Source organism: Hydra vulgaris, chromosome 13 (genome assembly GCF_038396675.1).
Source record: "Hydra vulgaris chromosome 13, alternate assembly HydraT2T_AEP".
Classification (NCBI taxonomy): domain Eukaryota; kingdom Metazoa; phylum Cnidaria; class Hydrozoa; order Anthoathecata; family Hydridae; genus Hydra; species Hydra vulgaris.
Genome location: NC_088932.1, coordinates 2,824,373 through 2,850,000, shown reverse-complemented (window position 1 = coordinate 2,850,000; position 25,628 = coordinate 2,824,373). Strand labels below are relative to the sequence as shown.

Sequence of the window (25,628 nt, the reverse complement as noted above, 5' to 3'; positions counted from 1 at the left end):
CTCAACTTGTTTCTCCGCGCAGCGGCCTTGTTCGTCAAGGTTCATGTTTCAGAGTTATGTTTGTGTAACTAGCAATCATGTTGATAATGTTTGTGTAACTAGCAATCATGTTGATAGTGTTTGTGTAACTAGCAATTATGTTGATAATGTTTGTGTAACTAGCAATCATGTTGATAGTGTTTGTGTAACTAGCAATCGTGTTGATAATGTTTGTGTAACTAGCAATCATGTCAATAGTGTTTGTGTAACTAGCAATCATATTGATAATGTTTGTGTAACTAACAATCATGTTGACAATGTTTGTGTAACTAGCAATCGTGTTGATAATGTTTGTGTAACTAGCAATCATGTTGATTAAGTTCGTTTCTGAGATTACTAATGCTGAATACGTTTTTTTTTTTGTTAAAAATAATACAGTATATGGAAAACCATCAGTAGTGTGCAAATGTGTTATTTGCCCCTCTTATATACCTTTTTGAGCCATGGATGAAAAATGACACTAACACTGATGCTGAACCTAGACACCTGAACCTGAACCTAGAACCTAGACATCTGAACCTGAACTAATAGTTAAAATAAGAACTAGTGGTAAATTTGAATAAATCCACACTTTGGAGAGAATATATTTGTTGTTGTTGTTGTTGTTGTTGTTGTTTGCAAGTTAAACAAAAAAATACAAGTTATTACAAGTAAAAACACAGTTTTTACAAATTAATAGCACATTAAAAACACTGTTCTTGCAAATTAATAAGAAAAAAAATTACGACTCTCTTTTAAAAACCTATATGCATAAAACTTGGCAATTATTTGTTCTAGTAGAACTTTATTTATTTTAAGATTTGTTCAAATTTTAGTTTTTATATTTTGATCTGTGATAGAAGTGTGATTTGTATTTTGGTTCACACTGATTATTTTTTTATGCATCAAATGATTTATATTAGTTAGATTGATGTTAGGTAGATTGATGTAAGGTAAAATATGTCATTTATATGATAACTGTGAAAAAATTGAATTTTTTGGTAGATATAATCGCTATCTTACACTTATATATGTTGCTGTTGTTATATCTAAGTTTTGTTTTGACATATGTTTTATATTTTTTTGGTTTTATGACATTCAGATTTAAAAAGTTCAAGATATATATGTAAAGATAATGCACTGCATTTTATTTAAGCTTACATTTTTCTGCTTATTATTTTATATATTTTAGTTTTGTTGCCTCGTCTGAAATCTATCAGTGAGATAAATCAACTAATACAGGATTCAGCAGATCGACTTGAAGTAATTGAAGAGTTGATATCTTCACAAAATGCTGCTCTATGTTGCTGTATCTTTTCTTTTACACTTTATATCACTCTAGGGTGATACAAAAAGGTGTGTAGAATAGAGTGTCTAGAATGTTTTAAGTAGTTCAAACACTGTTCCCAGGCATTTGTGATAATTTAAAATATATTTTACTTTTAAATAACAAGATAAAAATTATCTACCACTATGTAGATAATCTACCTAGTGGTAGATAAAAGTTATTTCAAATTTTTATTTTTAATAACTTCTTCACTTGCTATAAATTTAAAATACTTCAATTTAAAATAAAAATTTTGAAATAATTTTAAACTAAAACTTAGTTTGAGACATTGTTTACTTTTATTTACCCTACCCAAACCTTCACCTTGACTGTAAAATGTTTTTGGTTACTCTAGTATAAAACCTCATTTGTTGAGATGATATAAAAAGATGTATCTGAACCTTATGAAGTGGAACTGCTGTCTATGTTTTATCTTTATTGTTGTTTAATTTTGTTGTTAAAAGTATTGAATTGTACTCCACCAGTGTTTCTCACTTCTACATTTGTTTTTTACAAAACTGTGCGATAAATTTTTTTAATTATTGCTATATAGCATGATATTTGGTGTGATTTTGTGGTATTAGTTAATATGCGGTGTAAGTATGTGGTATGAATAAATGATATAATTGTTAGTGTGTAGAAACGATATATTTATGTTCCTTAATTACAAATGTTAGATTTATCTAGAGAAGTCATTCTCTCCTATATTTTGCCAGTGTTGCGTTTGCTTGAAGTTGATCTTAAAAATGTTTCACCTGAAACTTTGGTAATGGCTGTTATTATTATTAATAGTAGTACCAGTAGAAACAGTAGAGTTATAGTAGTTGTTGTAGTATTTGTTGTAGAATCCGCTGTAGTAGTTGTTATAGTATTCAGTGCAGTAGTTGTTGTAATATTCACTGTAGTTGTTGCAGTAGTTGTAGTAGTTGTTGCAGTAGTTGTTGTAGTTGTTGTAATAGTTTTAGTAATTGTCATTAGTAGTTTTTGTCGCTGTTATTGTAGTAGTTGTTGTAATAGTAGTTGTAGTTGTTGTTGTACTAGTTTTAGTATTTGCTGTAGTAGTTGCTGTAATATTCACTGAAGTGATTGTTGCAGTTGTTGTAGTAGTTGTTGTAATAGTAGTTGTAGTTGTTGTTGTACTAGTTGTAGTATTTGCTGTAGTATTTGCTGTAATATTCACTGAAGTGATTGTTGCAGTTGTTGTAACAGTTATTGTAGTAGTAGTTGTTGTTGTACTAGTTGTAGTATTTGCTGTAGTATTTGCTGTAATATTCACTAAAGTGATTGTTGCAGTTGTTGTAGTAATTGTTGTAGTAGTAGTTGTAGGATTTGCTGTAGTAGTTGTTGTAGTATTTACTGTAGTAGTTGTTGTAGTATTCACTCTAGTGGTTGCTATAGTTGTTTTAGTAGTTGTTGTAGTAGTCGTTGTAACAGTTATTGTAGTAGTAGTTGTTGTTGTACTAGTTGTAGTATTTGCTGTAGTATTTGCTGTAATATTCACTGAAGTGATTGTTGCAGTTGTTGTAGTAATTGTTGTAGTAGTAGTTGTAGGATTTGCTGTAGTAGTTGTTGTAGTATTTACTGTAGTAGTTGTTGTAGTATTCACTCTAGTGGTTGCTGTAGTTGTTTTAGTAGATGTTGTAGTAGTCGTTGTAGTAGTTGTAGAGTATTTGTTATAATTATTGTAAAGTTGTAAATATTATAATTGTACAATTTATTATAGTAGTTGTTGTAGTAATTGTCGTAGTAATTGTTGTTGCTGTAGTAGCTGTTGTTTTATTAGTAGTGATATTTATTATACTGCTTTAAAATTCATTAATTTTTAAATATTTAAGTCAAAATATTAAAAATATTTTGACTTAAATATTTAAAAATTAATGAATTTTAAAATTTTGTTATACTATAGGACTCCGTTGTTTTAATGATAAAAGATGCAGAAAATAAATGCGACGATGACAAATCATCAGTGAGGTAACATATATTAACACTATTAACAATAGAAAAATAAAGTTTAGATAAATAACATCGTACAATGAGTAAAAAAATTAATTAAAAGTTAAATAAATTATGAATTTAGTTCTGGAATTTCAGCAAGTGCCTCATTAAAGCTATTTGGAAACATTTCGTCCAGATTTAAAAAGAAAAACAAAGACAAGTAATTGTAAATGATTTATGATTTTATGTATTTTTTTACTTTTCTTTAGTTTACTTTTTTTTATCGACTGTTTTATTTTCTTACTAAATTTTTTTACGCATAATTAATTACGTATAATATTATTGTCATTATTTTGGTGAAAAATTCTCTGGAATTTTTGTAATTTATTGCTGCGAAACTATCGGGATTTTTCGCGATTTATGAGATGTAAATAATATTCCTGAGATTATCTTAGATTTTTTTATATATTTAAAATAAATTATTTTTTATTACTGGTAACCTTTAATGTGTTTTTTCTCTTTTTTCAATTTTAATACTACATTTCTTCACAGTGCTTCTAAAAGATGTTTTTTAACAGAGATAATCGCGTATGAGAATTCGTACTTTTTTCTTTTGGGTCAATACCATTGTCAGTTATAAGTTTTGTGCATGTACGTGTTAATATTTACGTTTAGAAAACGTGTTTATATTGATTATCAGCTTTTTATATTATTAGAACAAATTAAAAATTTTTCTAACAGTTGTATAAATTGTCTTGATTAATTAAAGTAGGAAAGGTTTTTTTGAATAGATTATATGCATTGCAATGCTTTTAAAACAAGTTGTCTTTTTTTGAATAGATTATATGCACAGAAATACTTTTAAACCACAATGTATTTTTTTTAAATATAAAGCAAAATCTTTAAAGTACAATAACATCTTAAAAATTCCTAATTTATTCTATTTATTTATGTCCATCTTAAATTTATTCCAACTGTTTAAATGTTCATCTTGAATTTATTTCAATTGTTTAAATGTCCATCTTGAATTTATTTCAATTATTTAAATATCCGTTTTGAATTTATTCCAATAGCTTAAATGTCCATCTTGTGTTTAAAAAGCTAATAACAGTTTTGTATCAAAAGGTTGAACGTCCTAGCATTGTTTTTAGGTTACACTCTTAAAAAATTAGTTTCTCAGCTGGTCCATTATGAGCATGCTTTAGAACTAGGGATCCTACCCTAAACATTGTTGTAAAAAATTTGCAGTGGACCTATATAGGCATTTTGAGCAGTTCATTGGATTTTTGCTCATGTTACTTAGTAAAACCATTAGAAAACAGTGTTGTTATAATATTTCCAAAGTGTTATGGTAAGAGCAAAACTAGTTCAACTTTTTATTACTTGTTCCATAAGTATCCAGCCTATAATGAAAAAACTTGTGGTTAAACTGTCAAACGCTTTTAAAAGATCGAGAAATACTCCTAGAGTTTATTCACGGTTATCGAACCTCTTTTAAATTTTATTGACAAGTTTGATTACAGCGTGTTCTGTTGAACTGCGTTTTTAAAAACCGCAATTAAAAGCTAGTAATTAGCTAGATAGTTAACGCACAGTGAAAATCGACATTGAATTTACCTAAGGTTTGTAATCCCGAGTTATATTTTTAACCCCGGGATTTCAGGATTACATTTATCTAATCCCCGGAATTAATTATGGGATTTTTAAATACCTGTTCTTGAAAGATTTTAATATATTATTCAAGTAAAATTTTAATAAAATTAATAAGAAATTTAAAATATGTTTAGAAAAAACTGTTTATTAAATTACAAGGAAATTCTTTGGTTTTTTAATATTATACACACTTAATTATTAAATTATAAAGAATTCGTTATTTTTATAGATATAACATACCTATGTAATTATTTTTGATCGTTTTTAAAATACGTTTTGAGGAACCAGAGCACATCCAAAGTTTCATCGTTCAGATGACTTCTTATTTTTGTTGCAAAAAGACCGGTCTCAGAAAGAACACGTTGAGAATCTAAATAGTCATTTAATTAGTTTAATTATTATTTAATTTAAATAATCATTAAAAAATTATACGCTTTTGGCAAAATTCCTCACGTGTTTCTCCATTTTCAAACAAAAGCATTTGCTTTCGAATTGTTACCGACAGCATCTCACGTCGAATTGGTGTGCTGAGCAAAGGTGCTTTTTTTTTTTATGCTTAATTAAGTTTGCCAGTTATTCTTTTACTCCTTTCCAGATTTAAAAAAAAAAAGATTCAAATGGAGAGTCAGAAGAATCAGAAAAAATTTCGAGTAGTGCCTTATTTAAAACAAAATGTTTAAATTCAGATCCAGACTCATAAACTGTTAATGGTGTAACTGGATTTGAAGCGTCTAGTCTCTCGAGTAGCTCAACTACTAATTTGCGACATTTTATCGAAGACGGAGCTGTTACTAGCTATTTCAAGTTCGGACTGAACGTTAGTTTTAATATTAGAGATACTGAAGGATCTCACTTACATTGGTACACTTTTGTTGCATTCGAAGAACGAGAGATGAATGCAACTTTTGGTTTATAAAGTTGTTAACATCTTTAAGGTTTTTTTAACATAAAAGTTATGGCAACATTCTTGCTCAATATTTTCATTTATTAAAGATTGTTCATTTATTTCATAAGATTTAATATTCTCTTGTGTATAAATACATACTCTACCACCACGACTAAATTGACAATCCTTTCTAAACAGATTATAACCCGGAATATCAGTAGTAGACATTACTGACCACCAAGTATCACACACAAATATAACTTGAGTCTTAGATCTGGATATATCATCAATGAATTCGTCAAATTTATTATTTAAAAGGTTGCATTTAGATATATTTTAGTTTCATTTATTATATATTTTTATAGAAAAATAAGCACTAAGATCCGTATATGAATAAGAATGAAAAAAATAGCAATTAAGGCGACGTTTGTGTATATTTGCGTGTATATTGCAGGTTAAAGACGACAACTTTACTAAGTTTTAGGATTTTAGAGATCAAACATGTATAAATTCATGATATAAGATATTACACATTATTATTACATGTTATTTTTATATTTTTTTATCTTAAATATGTATTTAAAAAAAGGTTTTTAACCCATGTCGACTTTGCGCGGTATCTATGTGTATATATATATATATATATATATATATATATATATATATATATATATATATATATATATATATATATATATATATATATATATATATATATATATATATATATATATATATATATATATATATATATATATATATATATATATATATATATATATATATATATATATATATATATCTGTAACTCAGAAGACAAAGGTCGGTTGTCCAGTTTTGTTTGAAAATGAGTTATGTATGAGACACTTTCATTTTTTTCAGTATCTACACAGAGGTATAAAGACTGTTGTCCGACGAAAATCTGAAATAAAGTTAGGTCAATATAAAAGGTCTGGTGTCCTCACAATGTTCAAAGGAAAAACGACTGTTGTCCAGAAACGACTTTTTACCTTTTGGGTGTATTCAGTGCTTAGGAGTTGCATAAGATTGGTTGTCCAGATACATCCTTTTACCTTCTAACATTAAATTTGTCTGTGGATATCGGACGTTAATCCTCTATCTTGTTATTAAGTTCACACTGCATCATCTGTCAAAGTGCACCGAAGAATAAACAACTCTGTGTAATATTATTGATGTTTTTTTACTCTAATTAAGTGATTGTTTCTAGAAGTGACAATAATATTTGATAATTTTGACACATCCAGTCTTTAAAATGACTATCAGAGGTAAAAAAATGATTGAAATAGCCATGAAAAGAAATGCGAACATAAACAAACGGAAATTCGAGGTAAGAACTAGGGCCCTGCGAATCTTTGAGATTCGAATCGGATTCGCGAATCTATATAGGATTCGAGATTCGATTTCGAATCTTTTTAAATTCGAATCCTTTCAAATCGAACCCTTAAAATAATTTGAAAGAAACATTTGACAGTGCAATTCTGCATTATAAATGTAAACATATTTGACATCCAATCATTTTACGTCGAGTTAAATCAATTTAAGTAAGTGAACATGTAAGCTTTGTATGCCTAGTTATAGTACTGTTAGTGCTGTTACTCCTTCGTGCGAATTGACACGGAGATTTCAAGAGAGTTAATAAAATTTCTATAAGCGCTAAAGTGGATAAAAAAAGACTTTCTAAGATAAAGAAAACCTTTTTTAATAATTAGTTACCCAAGTATTAAAATGTTTACATTTATATTTTGAAATATTAAACTTTTTTAATAATTAGCTAAAATATCTAAGCAAGAAAATATCACCGAAGAGAACTTAGATTATAGAAATAAAAAAAGCCTTTCTTAGAAAGAGTCTTTTTTAATATTTAGTTATCTGTTTGTATTGTTATTATTTTTTAAATTATATAAGATATTTTTTGGAAAAAAGTTTTTTTTTTAATTTTTTTTTTAACTTTGTTGTATTGTGACTTTTGGAAAGCGCATGAAGAAAAGATGTCTTTGCTGGGAAAGGCTGCTAGAGATTATTTGTCAATTCAATCATCCAATTGTGCTAGCGAACGAGTTAACTCAGTTGGTGGTCAAGTTCTTTGCAATAAAAGACTGTCGCTCACTTCTGCCAATAGTGAAAAACTAATCTGGGCAAGAGCAAACAAGGACTTAGTTTTTTCTTAGTTTTTTTCGTTGGTGTAGGGCTGACTGGCCTACCAATTGATTATGTTGAAATTTAAATAAATACATGTATTGTGAAAGAATTCGTTTTTAAATCGAGATTCGGATTCGAGATGAAATTCGTCATTTCATTAGATTCGATTCGAGATTCGATTCAAAATCAAAATTTCGGATTCGCAGGGCCCTAGTAAGAACATTACTCTATTATTATTATACAAAGATATATTGATTTATATTATAAAAAAAGAATGATGTTTTCTAATTCTGATTCTTTCCTAATCAATCACATTAATAATCTTGTTATGTGATGTAACAAGAAAAAGAAAACATTCGTTTTGACGTTACTTTTTTCTCACAACATCACACCACAATATTTTTTGTAATTTCACTGACAACAATGTTTTTTTAATTTGTTTTTATGTTAGATGTAAATGAACTAAGCAAGGAGCCACCCAGTTATTCTTTAGAGCTGAATAAAGATGAATGTGAAGATACATTTCCGGTGGAATAATATGAATATGGTACTGATGATGATAAAAATTATCAACCTGGTGAAAACAATTACAGCTCTAATGATTCAGACATGTATGAAGGCCGAAGAAATAATTGTGTGAATTTATTGCTGAACAGTAATGAAGATAGGATAGGATCTGAAAAATGAGATGAAAAATTTGAAGATCTCCGAGAAGAGGGTTTGGATTGTCTTGAAGATGTATTGGTGCAATATTGGTTACAGTAGAGAACGTACAAAAAGGTCATACTTGGGAAGTTTTTTAAATTTAAATATCATGTACAATTTGTCAAAAAAGCAGTATTGGGAAAAAAATATTTGTGAAAGTCAAGTCGCATCTCATTACATTTATTGTAAAACGTTTAACAAAGATTTTAACTACTCCTTCAAAGAACCAAGCAACGACACATGCGATGTGTGTGCTTCGTATCGTATAGCTTTGGTTAATGCCAAAACAGAGGCAGAAAAAGAAGAAATACAAAAAAACAAGGATAATCATCCAAAAGAAACTCAACTGCGATATGAGCTCAAGAAATCAGACACAATATTGGCTAAAGATAGCAATTTTCAGAAGGTTTTAATGGTTGATCTTAAAAAATGTCTACCAACTCCCTTACTTAATAATTCTCAAAGTTTTTATTTGAGGAAACTTTAGACCTTCAACAACACTATTTTCGATAATACATCTGACAAAGCTTATTGCGGTATGTGGAACGAGACAAAGGCAGACCGAGGAGGAAATGAATTAGCCTCTTGTTTACTGAAGTAGGCTTCAAGTACTTCTTTGGAAAACGTCAAGGACTAACACTCTGGTTTGATAATTGTCCGGGGCAAAACCGCAATTTGTCCTCGCTTGTATTCTACTCTTGGGCTATTATAGTCCGTTTTGAGAATTTAAAAATAATTAACCATAAATTTTTTCTACGTGGGCATACATACATGGAAGTAGATGTTGCACACTCTATTATAGAGAGAAAAAAAAACATTGAAGAGTTTAAGAATAATGTCTCCAAATGACTGGATTTAATTTGTGAGAAACTGTAACCCGACAAAACTATTTGCACTTTGACTTGGAGATAGAAGACTTCAAATATTTTTCCTCCTTACTTGAGGACAAAGGTTGCTTTGTCAATAGAAAAAAGACATCTAATGGAGAAAATTTCAGTATATCATATCGTGTTTGATTGCAATTAAGAAAATCCCATCCCAACATTATGGAGAATTCAAATCCGTTGATTTGCGCCGTAATACGAGAATATCATTGGTAGTGGTCAAAAATGTTCTTCCAATTCAAACAATACCTAAACCTATTGCTGTACCAAAATACAGAGATCTCATGACAGCCTTACAATGGGTTTCTAGTATGATGCATTCATTTTACAAAAGTATTTCTACTACAAACAATAACAATGATGCAAACATTGAATAAAAATAATTAGTGATGCTATGCCGAAATTCTCCAAGCAGTAAGATTATCTTTTTTATTTTTAAATATTTAAATTTTTTGTTCACGCCCTTAAGTGCAAAATAATAATAAATAATTTCTTATTTTTATTTTTGTTATATTAATTATTTAACAAGCCCCAATTCTGAATTAAGAAGTCTGATGTCCAAAATTTGTTTTTAAGTATTTTTATTTTGTAATACTATAAGGTGGGATGTCCGCTAAAACGTTAAAAACCATAATATTTTTTTTTTGTCAAAATTATATTTCATGAGCCTTAAAACAAATTAAATGAAGACTAACTATTTTACTATTTCCTCTCTCTTGAACAATCTCTAAAATATGACAACCGACCTTTGACTTCTGAGGTACAGATATATATATATATATATATATATATATATATATATATATATATATATATATATATATATATATATATATATATATATATATATATATATATATATATATATATATATATATATAGGGCCGACACCACGGCCCTATATATATATACGGGTTTCAAAGCGGAGGGGCACAATCGTCAATTTCTATAAAAAAATTTCTATATTTAGAGCTTTTTGAAAGAAAAAAAATTTTTTTTCAAACTTATGTCACCAGAAAATAATATTCAAAAAATAAAATAATTTTTTTGTTTGTTTGGAAAAATATTTTTGTTGGCTGTTTTGTAATACTGGTTGGGATTTTTTGTTGATATTTTACCAATTAAATTAAGTAAAAACAAAAAGAATTCCGAAACCAATTTGATTTTTTTTAAATGATTTTGTATTGTTTTGATAGTTTTACATTTCTAAGAAGTTATGAAGTTAGGAGCAGTCCATTAACTACGTCAATAAATTTTTGGCAATTTTCACCTCCCCTCCCCCTTGTCAACAACATGTCTTTCAGAGACCTTCCCAATAAAATTACTTCAACATTTGATAAACCCTACCCCTTTAAAATCAAATTTAAATATAAAAAAAGGACACAATATTAACTAATATAAACTAGTTTATAACTAAAACAAAAAAATGATTAAAAGTAAAATATTTAGAGAAAAAAAACTTATTCAAACTTTAACTTAAGAACATATTTCAAACGAATATAACCATTTAAAATTACAAATGCTTGCTCTGAACAAAAAGTGAATAAAAGTAAAAGATATATTTAAAAAAATTAAACTTTTAACTTAAGAACTTTCAGTTTGTAACTACAAAGACTTACTCCAATCAAAAAAAAAGATTAAAGTGATCACAAAAATGTATAAGCCAATTATTTCCAGTATAACAAAAAATGCATTTAGCAAGTTGTACAAACCAGGGCTCGGTAAGCTTTTGAGAACAGCCAAAACTTGCAATTTACCAAATTTAAAATATTATATTAATATTTATGCATGGAGCTAAAGAGTCGTATCTTGACATCAAAAGAACCACATGTGGCTTGCGAACCGAAGTTTGCTGACTGATATAAACGTTTAAATAATATAATTCTGACCATGTACTTACATAAATCTTTTTTGTTAGCAAACTAACCAACAACAACTTTGAAAAAATAATAGTGTTTCTAGTAAGCATCTTGTAAGTGCTTATTAAGTTCTGTATGTGTCGGGTCTTTTTAAAGCTTTGATAAAAGATTAAGCGAGTATGTAACATAGGACTGCAGCCAATTTTTAAACTTATTTAAAAAAGTAAAATTATTTTGTCAAAAAAATTCAGACTCCCCTTTCCCCTATTTTATTGAGATAAATAATGGACATTTCTTTATGTCTATTGAAAAAATATTTTTTAAAACCCATTTCTACAATGATACATCTGTATTTACTTTTATATTTATTTTTCTCCGATTTATTTAAAAACAAAATCAGTAAAAATTTAACTACAAATTTTTTTTTCCTTAAAAAAAAAAATTCAGATTTTATAAACAACATTCAAAGTTTCGAATTTGATGAGGGCATTGTCTTTAAAAGAAACATATACCACTCTATATCTTCCCCCATAAAATGCAACTTAAAAATCTTTCAAGACTATTTATGTCATTTCTATAACTAAAAAATCTTATCCCTAACTAGGGTTAAAATTTTTTATCGCATTAAACTTCATAGTTATTATATAGTTTTATAAAATTCATTTCTTTGTTTCAAAAATATGTGTTTTTTCACCCCAGTATTTAGATATTCTTTAAATATTTCAACAAAAAATATAAAATAATAAAGACCCACAAGCAAAAAATGCACATCTTTTAGTCAAATTTTTATAGTCTATTTAAGAATCACGCTTTTTTTTTTAAAAAAAACAATAAAACGCTTAAGTTACTGTTATGTTACTTTTATGTTATGTTATGTTACTGTTATGTTATGTTACTGTTATGTTATGTTACTGTTATGTTATGTTACTGTTATGTTATGTTACTGTTATGTTATGTTATGTTATGTTATGTTACTGTTATGTTACTTTAACGCTTATGTTACTTTTATTAATATTACTTTTGTAAAACAACAAAAGTAAATATTTTCCGAGCTTGTCTTTTGAGCTCGTGTATTGTTATACACGAGCTCAATTTTCTTTATTTCTAGCTTTTACTTCTCTCAACTACGATGTAAAATATTCATAAAAAATACAAAGAATAAAGTTTTTTTTAGGTTAATAAATTTTATTGCGTGTTATTTTTGTAGAGTGTTTTAAAGAAACAAAGATTTTTATGCGTACGTATTGCATACAAAGATGATTTTAGGGGAAGGGATGTGCGGAAAGGAGATGTTTTACTCCTTCAAAGAAAGGCGATTTTTAAGTTATAATCGGTTTTTGACGAATTTAGTTGACTAGTCGGGTATTTGACACAATTTAGTCGGGTGAATTTCAGTTTTGAGGAACCTCTTTTTATTTTTAAGAAAACGGTACTTTTTACGAATATCCCCCCCCTTTTTTTTTTCCCCAATATATTGATTTATGAGCCGTTTTTTCTAAGAATCAAGCAAATTCCTGAAACTGTGGAAGTGACCTCCTCCAAATTGCTTGAATTTTTTATATATTGATCAGAATATAGAGAAAACCTGTTGGGGAAAAAAAAAATTTTCAAAAATGTTTCGTTCACTCGGAATCTGGGCTTAAATTTTTGAGATTTTTTTAAAAATTTTTAGAAATTTAGTTTTTGCCACCTTTGAACCCATTTTTTTGGCAAGGCAAAAAGTTGCACATAGCTTTTGTAGTTAATATCAGACGTAACCCAAAAGCTCTCTCCAAAAAATATAAAAAAGTTGCGTGACACTGTGCGGTTGGCTAATTATCATAGTTCAAAAGTACAAAATCAATCAGTTTTGTCAACTTTTAATCGGAGTTAATTCTAGCGGCGAAGTGTTGCACACAATTTTTCTTTTAGGATTTGAAATTATCAAAGGTATTGAGTCTAAAAATGCAAAGAAAGTTATGTGATACCTAAGGCCTATTAATATATTAAGGCTTGAAATTGGAAAAAAATGTTTTAGTATACTTACAAAATGAACCATTACGGCAGAGGCGCTTAGTTTTGTAAAAATGTAAACATATCCAACTGTCAATACAAAAAGGTCCTAACATAATAATAAAAAAAATTCGTGTGATTTTGTCACACGCATGATATAACATGAATTAAAAACTGAACAAAAATCTAACATCAAGATAACTATATTGCTAATTAAATAAAACATAAATCAAACATTTAAATGTTTTTCCATTTAAAAATTAGTTTTTCATTTATTAATAGAGTTATTTACACACATTATCCACCACATCACACATAATTTCTACTCTGCTGCAGTAAGTTTCTCTAAGAATAATGATATGACTGTAATACAGTCTTCTTCGGATAATGAATAATCGCCACAACCACTGATTAGAAAAGGAGCATTTACTAAACATATAATTTTATCAGTTTGGTTATTTATCTCCTCGGTAGTAACTGGCCAGCGAAAAGTATTCTTCTCTTGCCCGTTAATCATACAATTAACTCTGATCCCAGTTATAGATACCTAAAAGTATTAGCGCAACATTTAAAATAATATAATAAAGAGTTTATGATTTGTTTAATTTTGCTTACATTCAATAAAACTTGTAAAGTCTTATATAATGTCATTCTGAAATTATTTTTACATTTTATTTATATTCCTTTTATTTTAGAGCACTGTTTTGTAAAACAAAATAAAAACTTGAAACTAATATATACTTTGAATAATATTACCTCCACAATATATCCAATATTCCATTGTTTTTCATATGCAACAGCAACCCAATCATTCACTTTCCATACATGACAAATTTCTTTTGCAAGATTGGCGATGTCTTCCTCATATTTATTATCATCTTCATTGTCTCCTGCCAGATTAAAGTCATCATTTTCGCCATAAACTTCTTTGTTATCGTTAACCTGACTATTTTCATTATTTTCTGTTATTGTACATATTTTTAAACATATGTAAACAAACACACAAAATTATAACTTTCACCTAAATTTTAATTTCATATTTGTAAAAGAACTATGAACTATTTAAAAGTCATAAACATAATCTAATTTGCAAAAGTTTTGATAGCAACAATGCTATCAAAACTTTTGCAAAATAAAGATCTTATCTGTTGGCTAGTTACATATTGATCAGGCGGAAGTTCTCTCCTCAGCTGCATGTGAACCTGCTCAGGGCTCATTTTATTACCTGATTCTTTTTTCACGAATAAAGTATTTATACAACAGTTCTTTCTGCTGATTTGAAAATCTAAAAGAACTTCGAACTGGTAATGCCCAACCTTGCAATAGAAAAATGTTCATGCAATGTGGTTTGTCTTTTACGGAAGCACTGTTAGAGGATGAAGAAATTGGCATATTTAGTTGTGAAGTAATTTTCATCTTATGAACAAACGAGTTGCGAACTTTATCCAATGATGTTAATGATTTCGGAACTGTATGAAGACCGGATAGCATGTGTTCTTCTAACTCAGCATCGCTTTCAAATGATAAAGTACAATTCATTTCAGTGCAAAATCCTAATGAATATATTATTGCCTGTCACTTCTTTTCTGTTTTTCCTTAAGTGACTTGTTACGCTTAATTGAATTATCTGTTTTGCTATATGGCAACAACAACTTAATCGAGGGTTGAATTTTAAGATTTCCATACTCTTGTTCAATTCCCTCACCGATATTGAAATAACGCCACATCTTCATACTTTTCTCACCAAACTCAAATGAGTGATAGTTGCTAATGTTCTTAATCTTTGGTCCAGTAACTACAGTTTTATAATTGCTAATTTGAGCAACTGCTACTTTTGCATCTTTAGCGCCAAAACTATAATGCATAGCCTTGTGTATATCTTCAGCAGTCAAAAGATTATTACCAGAGTCAACGTAACTCCTTAAAATTGTCTTTACAACTGCACTCTCCCTGTCACATTGATCTTTTCCACAACAGGGTTCATTATAATCATATCTCAGCAACTTTATATATCTCTCTTTGCATACATTGTAGATTGCTTCAGCTGAAAGATTTCCATTATAGCAGCCGGCATTATCAGATTTGGTAAACATTTTCTTGATATGCGGTTGATCAATTCTGAATTGGTCTAAAACTGCAGTGGCTAACGAAACAACATCACCTATTCCCTGATCATACCTATACATTGAAGTAAAGTAAACACGTTTGAATAACTTTCCTGCTATTTTTATGAAGAATATATCCACATGTAAACTCATTCCTTTCTTGCCAAAATACTCTCTTTGGCCCTCTCTGTATCGAACCGGAAGAATTTTTTGACAAAAATCTTTAAGCCAGAAAGCAGTTTCATCGTTTAATTGCTTAAAAGCTTCGATTTTTGCCTTTTTCTGTTGAGAATCTCTCATCAGGTGTTTTATGCAGTTGAATACATCCTTTACAGCAATTTCCAAATCATAAATAGAATCAGCATCGTCAGAGTTTTGAATTGTTAGTTCTTTGATCATCTCGATAGCTTTGCACAAATCATAGCAATCGGCACATACCACTTCTGATATCTCTGTGTTGGATTGAAGATTTTTTTCAGATGGATCTGATAAGGCATGTTTTGAGCTATGAGAAGAAATGTTTGAGTCATTGACACTACAATTGGTTTGATAACTTGTTTTCAAATACCTTTTTCCTTTTTCAAGGGCAGCTTCGAGAGATTTAGAACTAAGTCTTTGTGCCAATTTTTGTAATGTTTGAAAACCATTCATGCCTGAAGCAGTAACATCATCTAATCCAGCTAAGCTTTTTCGACTTGAAGGTTTTATTGCATGCAATACTTTCCACAAACTTGAATCAGATAATGGTATATAATTGTTTTCACTACAACTTTTTCGATAGAACATGATAGCGTGGCTATATTTTGTCGTCAGTATTGCATGCACTATCTTTTGTTCTTCACCGCTGTCGTATTTTAATTTGGTTATTCCATAAGCAACATCATGCAAAATACCGCTTGTAAATATAAAGTCTAAGAAATGTTCACACTTTGTTTGATCAAGACTAGATCGGACGAATACTTTCTTCTCTGGAAATGCCAACCCTTTATGAGATGCATGCCATTTTCTTGCTGTTTCTATACGATGTTTGGTACACTCAAATGTGTTAATTATAAACTTTTTGGTATACTTGGTATGGTCTAATAATGAGAGGATAACTAACTTTCCCATGGAATCACTTTGCTTATATACTTTCTGAGCACGAATAATTTCAATTGGGAGAGGGCTATTTATTTCATCAACATTTTTACTGTTAAGAAAATCTATAAGTATTTCCTCTTGTCTAGGAGCAACAGCTTCCGCAAATTTTTTCTTTAATAAGTTTTCTAGGCGAACATACTTGCGTTTTAACTTATCTTTAGTAGTATCTTCCAGATATTCGAACTTCCTTTTTAATCTAAATTTTATTGGACTTGCATTAAGAACCTCAGTTACACTCTCACGGCTTCTTAGAGATTCGTCCAAAATCTCCTGTGAAACATTAATTTCACCGGGATCAAATTCTTCATCTGGAGTAGCAGGTGTCATATATGTTTGTTCTTGTTGTGTTTGTGTTTCTGTACATAAATTGGTGTTTTCGTTGACTCTAGATAAAGCAGTTTCTTGCTTTAAATGGGTGAAACACAGCATTGCACCAACTGAAAATACTTCATTGTATCGCTTTGACATTGATATGACGACATGTATTGGTGACGCCCTTAAAGCGGGAGATTTTTTTCCTTTTATATTTAGATGGTGAGGATGAAAGCATGTTTTTGGAGGACTCCATGCAATACCAAACGTGTACCGGTGAAAAGCACATATTTGTTCATCCTTTTCAAGATTTCTTTTAAGTCTATTTGCAATAAGTCCATTTTCTTCCCAAATATTATTATCGTTTAAATCGCATGACCTAAAAACAATTTTTTAAACAATTATTAAGTGTGTCATTTAAAGCATTGTTTATAATCTGACTCTTCACGAAAAATGTTTACAAGTTTGAAATACATTGTCGTTATTTATTAAAATACAATATTGCAAGAGTGTGATTAATTTAGTGATTATTTATTAAAAGAGTGAGGAATTAATTAAAAGAGCTATTTTTTTTTGTTTAAAGAACTTTGTCTCAAAATCTTATTGCAGAGAAGTTATAAAGTATGTAATTATAAAAATTATATTACAGTCTGCGTAAATTTAAAATACATAATTACCTTTAAGTTGATGAGGTGTTTCTTAACATCAACATCTCCCAGCTGATGAATGTAGAACATTTTGTTTATAATTTTATGTTTTTTGAATGATCCACAATTTCCTTTTGAAAAGCAACAACAGTTTTCATAAAAATATTTGTTTTGTTTCATACTCAACTAAAAACAAGTTCTATTTATGCAGTACCTATTTCTCAATAGCAATGATAAAATATCTACTCTATTTATGCAAATTTTAAAGATCGTTAAAATAAAGTTAAGACATTTTTATGGTAAAGTAAACAACCGCCCACTAACTTGTTTCTCCACAATCGTGATATCAGCGATTCTTCTTCCATTCGATCACCACAAGTTATTTGGTTATGACGTAAATTTAAATAATTCACTTCTGATCATGTATTGTTTTTTATTATTATTTATTTCAATTGTTATGATTTCTATATCATAGTCAGAAACGCTTAAATTTTTTCTTAACATTACGAGCAATGTTTTGTGTAATGCTAAATGCTAATTTTGGATGATAGAAATTTTATTGTGAGCGAAAACCTCATCTGTGTGTCCAAAAAAATATCTCTTCGTACTTAATCATTTTTAACAATTTGTACCTTTATTTTTAACTTAATATCTAAAGATCACACGAATTTTTTTTATTATTATGTTAGGACCTTTTTGTATTGACAGTTGGATATGTTTACATTTTTACAAAACTAAGCGCCTCTGCCGTAATGGTTCATTTTGTAAGTATACTAAAACATTTTTTTCCAATTTCAAGCCTTAATATATTAATAGGCCTTAGGTATCACATAACTTTCTTTGCATTTTTAGACTCAATACCTTTGATAATTTCAAATCCTAAAAGAAAAATTGTGTGCAACACTTCGCCGCTAGAATTAACTCCGATTAAAAGTTGACAAAACTGATTGATTTTGTACTTTTGAACTATGATAATTAGCCAACCGCACAGTGTCACGCAACTTTTTTATATTTTTTGGAGAGAGCTTTTGGGTTACGTCTGATATTAACTACAAAAGCTATGTGCAACTTTTTGCCTTGCCAAAAAAATGGGTTCAAAGGTGGCAAAAACTAAATTTCTAAAAATTTTTAAAAAAATCTCAAAAATTTAAGCCCAGATTCCGAGTGAACGAAACATTTTTGAAAATTTTTTTTTTCCCCAACAGGTTTTCTCTATATTCTGATCAATATATAAAAAATTCAAGCAATTTGGAGGAGGTCACTTCCATTGACTGCCTGATTCTTACAAAAAATGACTCTTATAAAGTCAAAAGTCTCCTAGCAAGGTTGTGGTTTTTATTTTATTTTTGGTGCCCCAAGATGTCCTCACGGTCTTGCACCGATGTTGTAAAACTTGCCCAGAGGTGGCGTTGAACAACGGATCTCTAGCAAGCGCGCTATACTTAGTGGTGGGCTTATGACCTCAAAATCATTAGTTCTTTATTTTTAATGCTAACTTTATTTTTAAATAGTTCAAATTTAGCAAAGAAAATTTCCTAACTTTTTATCTTTCATTAATCAATAACATCAATACGCGTAGCAAATAACAGGATAAAACAGTTTAATAAAATTTTGAAACAAATTATCACAGTTGCTACTTATAGTTATAATAAAAAAAACTAAAAAAAATACCAAAAAAAAGTGTTTTCTAAAAAGGAATTTCTAAAATTTGTATGATCTGCTTCACAATATTTTACCAAATAATTGTCCATAACAACTGCCTAACTATAACATAAAATTTGACCAATTAATTATAAAATAACTTATCTTTTTTTGAAAATTTCCAGAAATTTTGCAACCCTATCCCTAACAAATCTAAAACATTAGGAAAATTTCATTAAAACTTTTAGTGTTATAGATAACCGTAATAATTATTGCTCACAAGAAGTCTTTAAGCAATAATTAATCTTGTCTTAAATCTCAAAGGAATGTTTAATGTTGCAGTTTGTTACAACACAATAAATTAATTGATTTCAAACTTTTATATTTGATTTTTAATTCATTCTTTTTTATTACTTTTATTGTGTTTTTCTTTTTTTTCAATACTTCAATATTTAAAAAATGTTTTAAACAACAAGTCTAAGGATAATTATAAAGTTTGCAAACAACAAGTCTAAGGATAATATTATAAAGTTTGTCTCTGTTATTGATCATTAGGAAAATCTATAAACTACTTTATTATAAAAAAGTTATGGGTGCAAAAACATTAACTTTTATCAAAATATTGGCGACTTTTTTTAATGGTATTTATTTATGTTTCAATATTTAACAATAAGATTGGGATGTTGCTTTTTATGTACAACTGATTTCAAATATTGTATTAAATCATTATGCTTATATAATATTATAGATATATTTTTTATATTGAATTTGATATAGCATTAATTTGACAAATTAAATTTAATACTTTTTTTTTAGTTCAAGGCGCCTTTGCAGTGGTTAACAAAACAAGCTTATTTAACGAATCCGTCCTTATGAGCGTTGAAAATGAGCTCGACAAGACTATTTTAAAAGTAAATACAAAAAGTAAGCATAGCTATATGTATATAACATGTATAAGAAATACTTGTAGTTTACAGTAACATAAAACCTAATAATAATAAGTGTAAACAACTTTATATTAATAATTAGATTATAGTTGATCATTTTTTATTTAAGGATTGCTAATGAAAAAGTCATATCAAATAAAAATTCAGAATTTATTACAGAATTTTTTAGACTTTATTATAGAAAAATAAGCTAACCTCAAAGTAATTTTTTACTTTTGAAATTTTTGCTATAACTTTTCGTTTGAAACTTAAGGTTGATCTTTTTTAGTTAGTATTATCAGAAATCCAACAGTATTTTTACAAACGTAAAAAATGCGTAAAAACATGAAAAAGCCCTTAAAAAATAACGGTTTTAAGTCTTGAGCTTCCAATCATGTCGTTTTCGAGTTTTAAAGCATAAGCTTTAATCATCTCGAGTCAGTAGATTTAAGCGAGGTCTACATAAAGAAATATAGAAAATTTATTATATAAAACCTTCATACCATTCAGCCATTCAACCATTCAGCCATTTAACCATTCATACTATTTAACTTGTTTTGTCTCGAAAGTATTTTTATTTATTTATTTTTATTAAAAAAATTTGCAAACAATTATTGTTAAAAAATTAAAAAAAAAATAAAGATGCATAAAGATTTAAAATATTTTTATTTTAACTGATTGTTATTTTTTTAAAATTTATTTAATTTTACTTTTAAATATAAACTAAACTTTTTAAATATAAATTTATGGTACCAAAATACAAATTAAGGAAAAACTATTTTTCAATCTATAGATTGAAAAATAATTTTTTCTTTATTTAAACGTGATACTTGTGATTTTAACTTTGGTACATGGAAAAGTTTGATGCAAAGATGTTTACTTAACTTAATTATTAATTAATATTAAATTGTTAGTATTAAACTTGTGCAATTGCTAACTTGGAAATTGACAAGTTTGATGCAAAGATTGTTTAATGAACATGTGCACCTCCTGTGTCTTGCGCAAATGTTAATATAAAATTTCTTTAATAATATTCCGTTATACTGTTGTACTCTTAGATTTTTTTTTAGTTATTAAGGTGTTCCTAGAAAGACCAATCATACCGCAGAGCATTGCAGAAAGTATTCATTCAGAATGTTCATGCCTCATTCATTACAAATGCTGCCTATCTGACCAGAGTCGACATTAAACCTCTGATCCTAAACTCTCGGTTTCTAAGCCAGGTCATTAACCACTACACTTTAACTTCTTAAAAAGAAATTCTATAGTAGACTGTGGAAAAAAAAAGTCAGCTCAAAGAAAATTGTTTTTTGTTTGTTTGTTTAGAAATCCTCGTTAGATGAGGAGCGTAAATTCAGAGAGCAGGAAAAAAAAAAATTTTTTTTTATAGAGAGTTTGTAATAGTGAAGAAATTTTAACATTTTCGTTTCAATATTATATTAATATTTGTGCACTGAGCTAAAGAACCGCATCTTGACATCGAAAGAACCACATTAGGCTTGTTGCCGCAGGTTGCCGACCCCTTGTATAAACGTGTAAATAATATTGTGTACTTACTAGCACTTACATAAATCTTTTTTGTCTGCACAACAGTGTTACGAGTAAACATTTTAAGTCTTCTTATTTAGTTTTGTATGTGTCGGGTCCTTTTATAGCACATCACGGTTTTTAAAAAGTAGGAATATAAATAGCTTTATTAAAATACTGAAAGTTGAGCGAGTATGTTACACATGAATGCAACCGCTGCCTATTTTTCCTCTTTTTTTAATGTAGTTAAATTTATTTGAAAAATTAGCATTGTTGACGTGAACTTGTCTTGACCTGCCTCCTCCCCCTCATCTACTTTTACTACTTTTTTATTATCAAACTTTTCAAATAAAGTATAAAGTTTTATATAAAATATGAAATATTAAAAAAAAAAAAATTCTGCAGAACCTTTGCACACTTTTTCCAATAAAAATTTGAATTTTTACTAATAAATTTTTTTTTCGAAAAACGTGACCAGAGATACAATCCAATCCCATTCTAACGTCATCTGTCATGATAAAGGGATAACAATTAACTAAAGGTTTAATAACAATTAATTAAAGAACTTGTTGAATATATATAAAGTATGTACATTCAAACTCTTAACAAAGTTTGCTAACTTTTTTATTGGATCAAACAACATATTTGTTAGGTGTTGTTAACAATTGATTTGCTTGTATTTCCTTGAAATGTTATAACTATTTCGGAATATATTTGATTTGATATGCTAAACTTACCTGGTTTATTTTTTTTTGTTTTGTCATTATATGTTTAGTTTTCTTTTTAATTCTAATTCTTTTTTCTTTGGTGGCACGAATCATATTATTTATCAAAAAGTTAAGCTATTATCATCAGCTGCTGATATAACAACTCGATTCTTCAACTCGATTCTTCAACTCGATTCTTCAACTCGATTCTTCAACTCGATTCTTATCACTAAAACGACAAGCTAAAAAATTACTTTACTTTTAGTTAAAAATTTATTATAATTAAAAGATGCGTTATCAACGCGTTCAAAAAATTTTTTATAAAGGTTAACACAATGCTCCAAAACTTAGATAAGTTAACACATTTCCCGTAGTCTTCTCCTAAGCGAGAATACAAACATCTTGAAATTGAAAACTATTTAGATGTTCCTAATGTTGACTATTAATTGTTAAAAACTAAATGTAAAAATCGAGTTTATTTGATGATTTTATGGCACAAGAATGGTCAAAAAAACTTTTTTTACCATTCTCGTGCCAATTAATTTTAATAAACACTTTACCACCTTGATACAGGTTTTCCTCTATATATTCTTCCCAGAGGGCACAGTACGTTTTTAAAACGTTCTTTGGACGTTTTTATTAGGTTTAAACCTTATAAAAACGTCTAAAAAACGTTTTATAAATGCCCACTGGGTTACAAGTTAGTATAAATATAAATTTTATCAATCTTTATAAGCCGTTCTTAATAAATTAACCAGACTTCACCAATATTAATGAATTAAGTAAATTCACCAATCAATTTCTTAAGGATTTCTTTTTTAGTTATTAGATGTTGTTTTCAGCGCCGTCCCGAAGAAATTTTAAAGGAAGGAGAATGAGGTTTTTTTTTGCCGAGCAAACTTTTTTGCCAACTAATATTTTAATGAAATAGAACTGTTCACGGGCTGCTTTTTTGTTTTAAAAGTTAATTTTTTTCAAAAGAAACTATGAAGATAAAACTTTTGACTAATGTTATGGAAAGGGGCCTCCTGCTTTAAATAAAAATATCCCCGGGCCCCGAAAAGTCTCAATCCGCCCCTGATTTAAATTTATTTAAGTATATATTTTGTTGTATAGTTTATCTATTGTGTTTATTTCTGTTGTAAATAGTTATTTTACTTTTTTTAGATTCTACCTTCGACTTTTATCGTGATTATGATAAACTTTTAAAAACTCAACATTTACAAGATATTCTAAAAGGAATTTTGAATGCAATTGAAAAAAGAAAAATACCGGGTGGAATTGCTATTAATTTTCATTTATCTCCCAAGTTACGTCATCAAACATCGTCTAAATTATCTTCAGCGCATCTACCAGACTATAATACCACTCAACAATTAAATTATTATTCAAATTCTTCAAAAAAAACTATCAAAAGTTTATCAGTGAGAAATACTACAGGACCTTTGATAAAAATATTTACTGGGCCTTTATTAACATCAACTTTTATAAAAACACCTTTTATAAACCTTTCAACAAATTATGTATCAAGAACAACAACAATTTTTACAAATTCTATGGCAACATCATTAGCAACATCAGCAACACTAGCAACATCATCAACAACATCAACAACGCTAGCTAATTTTACAAATCCTACAACAACAATACCTTATATAAGTTTTTCAACAACATTTATGAGCCCAACAACAAATTTGGTTAGCTCTATAAAAAAAACATTTATGAATTCTTCAGTAACAACTTTTACAAAGTTGCTAAGCAAACATACAACTTTATTAAATTTAGAAAAGAAAAAAAATGCTCAATTGGTTTTTGCTACTAAAAGTTTTTCGTACGATAATCAATTTTCAAGTGCTATAAAAAAATCAAAAAAGAAATCAACAAAAAACGCATTTACAATATCAACCCCATCAGGTACTTTGCAACAAATTTCAAATACCTTGCAATCAATATCAAATACCCTGCAATCAATTTCAGTTACACTAAAATCAATTTCAAATACACGACAACCATTCTCAAATACCCTAAAATTAATTTTCAAAACAGAACAGCCATTTTTAACAGTAAGTAATCAGACTACATTAGCAAATAAAAGAATGTCTACTAACACATTTAACTTAAACGTAAACAACAACCAATCAAAAATGCTTAAAACAAAAAATGAACTCAAATCTTTTGTGTTGTTAAATCTTACTAAAAACCAGTACGAAAATAACACTGAGACTCATATAGTAAGTAATTCAATGAAATCTTCTAAAGATAATGCTGTTAAACCTTCAAATTTTGTTTTGTTAATAACGTTATTTACATTAATAGTAAATTTAAAAAATTTCATTTCATAGTTTTATTTTAGTTTATTATGACAGCATACAAACTTTTTGGTTTTAAGTTAAAACCAGTTTTCATATATGGCTTATCGTTGTTTAAAATAAATTTTTTCAATACAAATAAATATTTTTTCAAACACAAATTTAGTCGTTTTACTTAAATTATTTGTCCAGTGTACCTAAAATATCTAGGTTACTCCGTAATTGTTCAGTGAACCCCAAATAGTAAATGTATTTTAAACAGCAATTTATTCTTTTTGGTTTAGCTTCACTGTCAATTGAACCCCATAGCAAGTGATTTTAATAAAGTTTAAAGTGTTTTTCTCCAAGCTTATAGCGAATGGTATTCATAGCTTAATAATGTTCTTACCGGTAATAAAAAATTGTATTTTGCTTAATTTCTGGCACGTAATAATATTCTTCTTTAATATTCTTTAGAGATATTTTCTTTTTTGATACTTTTTAGTGATATTTTCAGCTAAAACTAGTAATGAAAATTTCTAGTGTTATTATTTTCACCGTTGTTAAAGGAGTTATGTTACGCATCTATTCAACTACAGCAATACCCTTTGGTGCTTGATTTACTAGAGGGGGTGTTTAATATTACCACCCACCGAAAACTTTTTAGGACTTTCACGTTCTATAGTTTTAAATTGTTAACAACAGAAAGAAAAAACATCTTAAAACTAAAAAAAATTAGTTTCGTTTTGTCAAAAATTAAATTTTCATAGTATAAAACTTATATACTCATATTCAATTGTATTAAAATTATGATGAAACAGTTGTTAAAAAATGCACATTTGACAGTAAGCCGCAATAGAATTAAGTTGTTTAATTCGTGTTCAGCAAAAAATTTCCCCCACCCTTTTATTAAGCC

At 28.3% G+C, this 25,628-nt stretch overlaps 2 protein-coding genes across 2 annotated transcripts in view; both read left to right on the top strand.

Moving 5' to 3' along the window:
* LOC101234826 (RAB11-binding protein RELCH) overlaps positions 1-4,101 on the top strand; it is a 61,207-nt gene extending 57,106 nt beyond the window's left edge. Inside the window, exons 27-30 of the mRNA XM_065816751.1 lie at positions 1,211-1,327; positions 2,023-2,111; positions 3,252-3,316; positions 3,423-4,101. Of these exons, the coding sequence (XP_065672823.1) occupies positions 1,211-1,327; positions 2,023-2,111; positions 3,252-3,316; positions 3,423-3,504 (353 nt within the window). The 3' untranslated portion in view covers positions 3,505-4,101. The remainder of the gene's footprint in view (positions 1-1,210; positions 1,328-2,022; positions 2,112-3,251; positions 3,317-3,422) is intronic.
* Positions 4,102-19,682: 15,581 nt separating this feature from the next.
* Positions 19,683-24,894, top strand: LOC124815520 (uncharacterized). Its single transcript, XM_065814991.1, has 3 exons — positions 19,683-19,905; positions 20,081-20,188; positions 23,592-24,894. The coding sequence occupies exons 1-3, from the start codon at positions 19,854-19,856 to the stop codon at positions 24,764-24,766; spliced, it is 1,335 nt and encodes a 444-aa protein (XP_065671063.1). The 5' UTR covers positions 19,683-19,853; the 3' UTR covers positions 24,767-24,894.
* Positions 24,895-25,628: the final 734 nt, after the last annotated feature.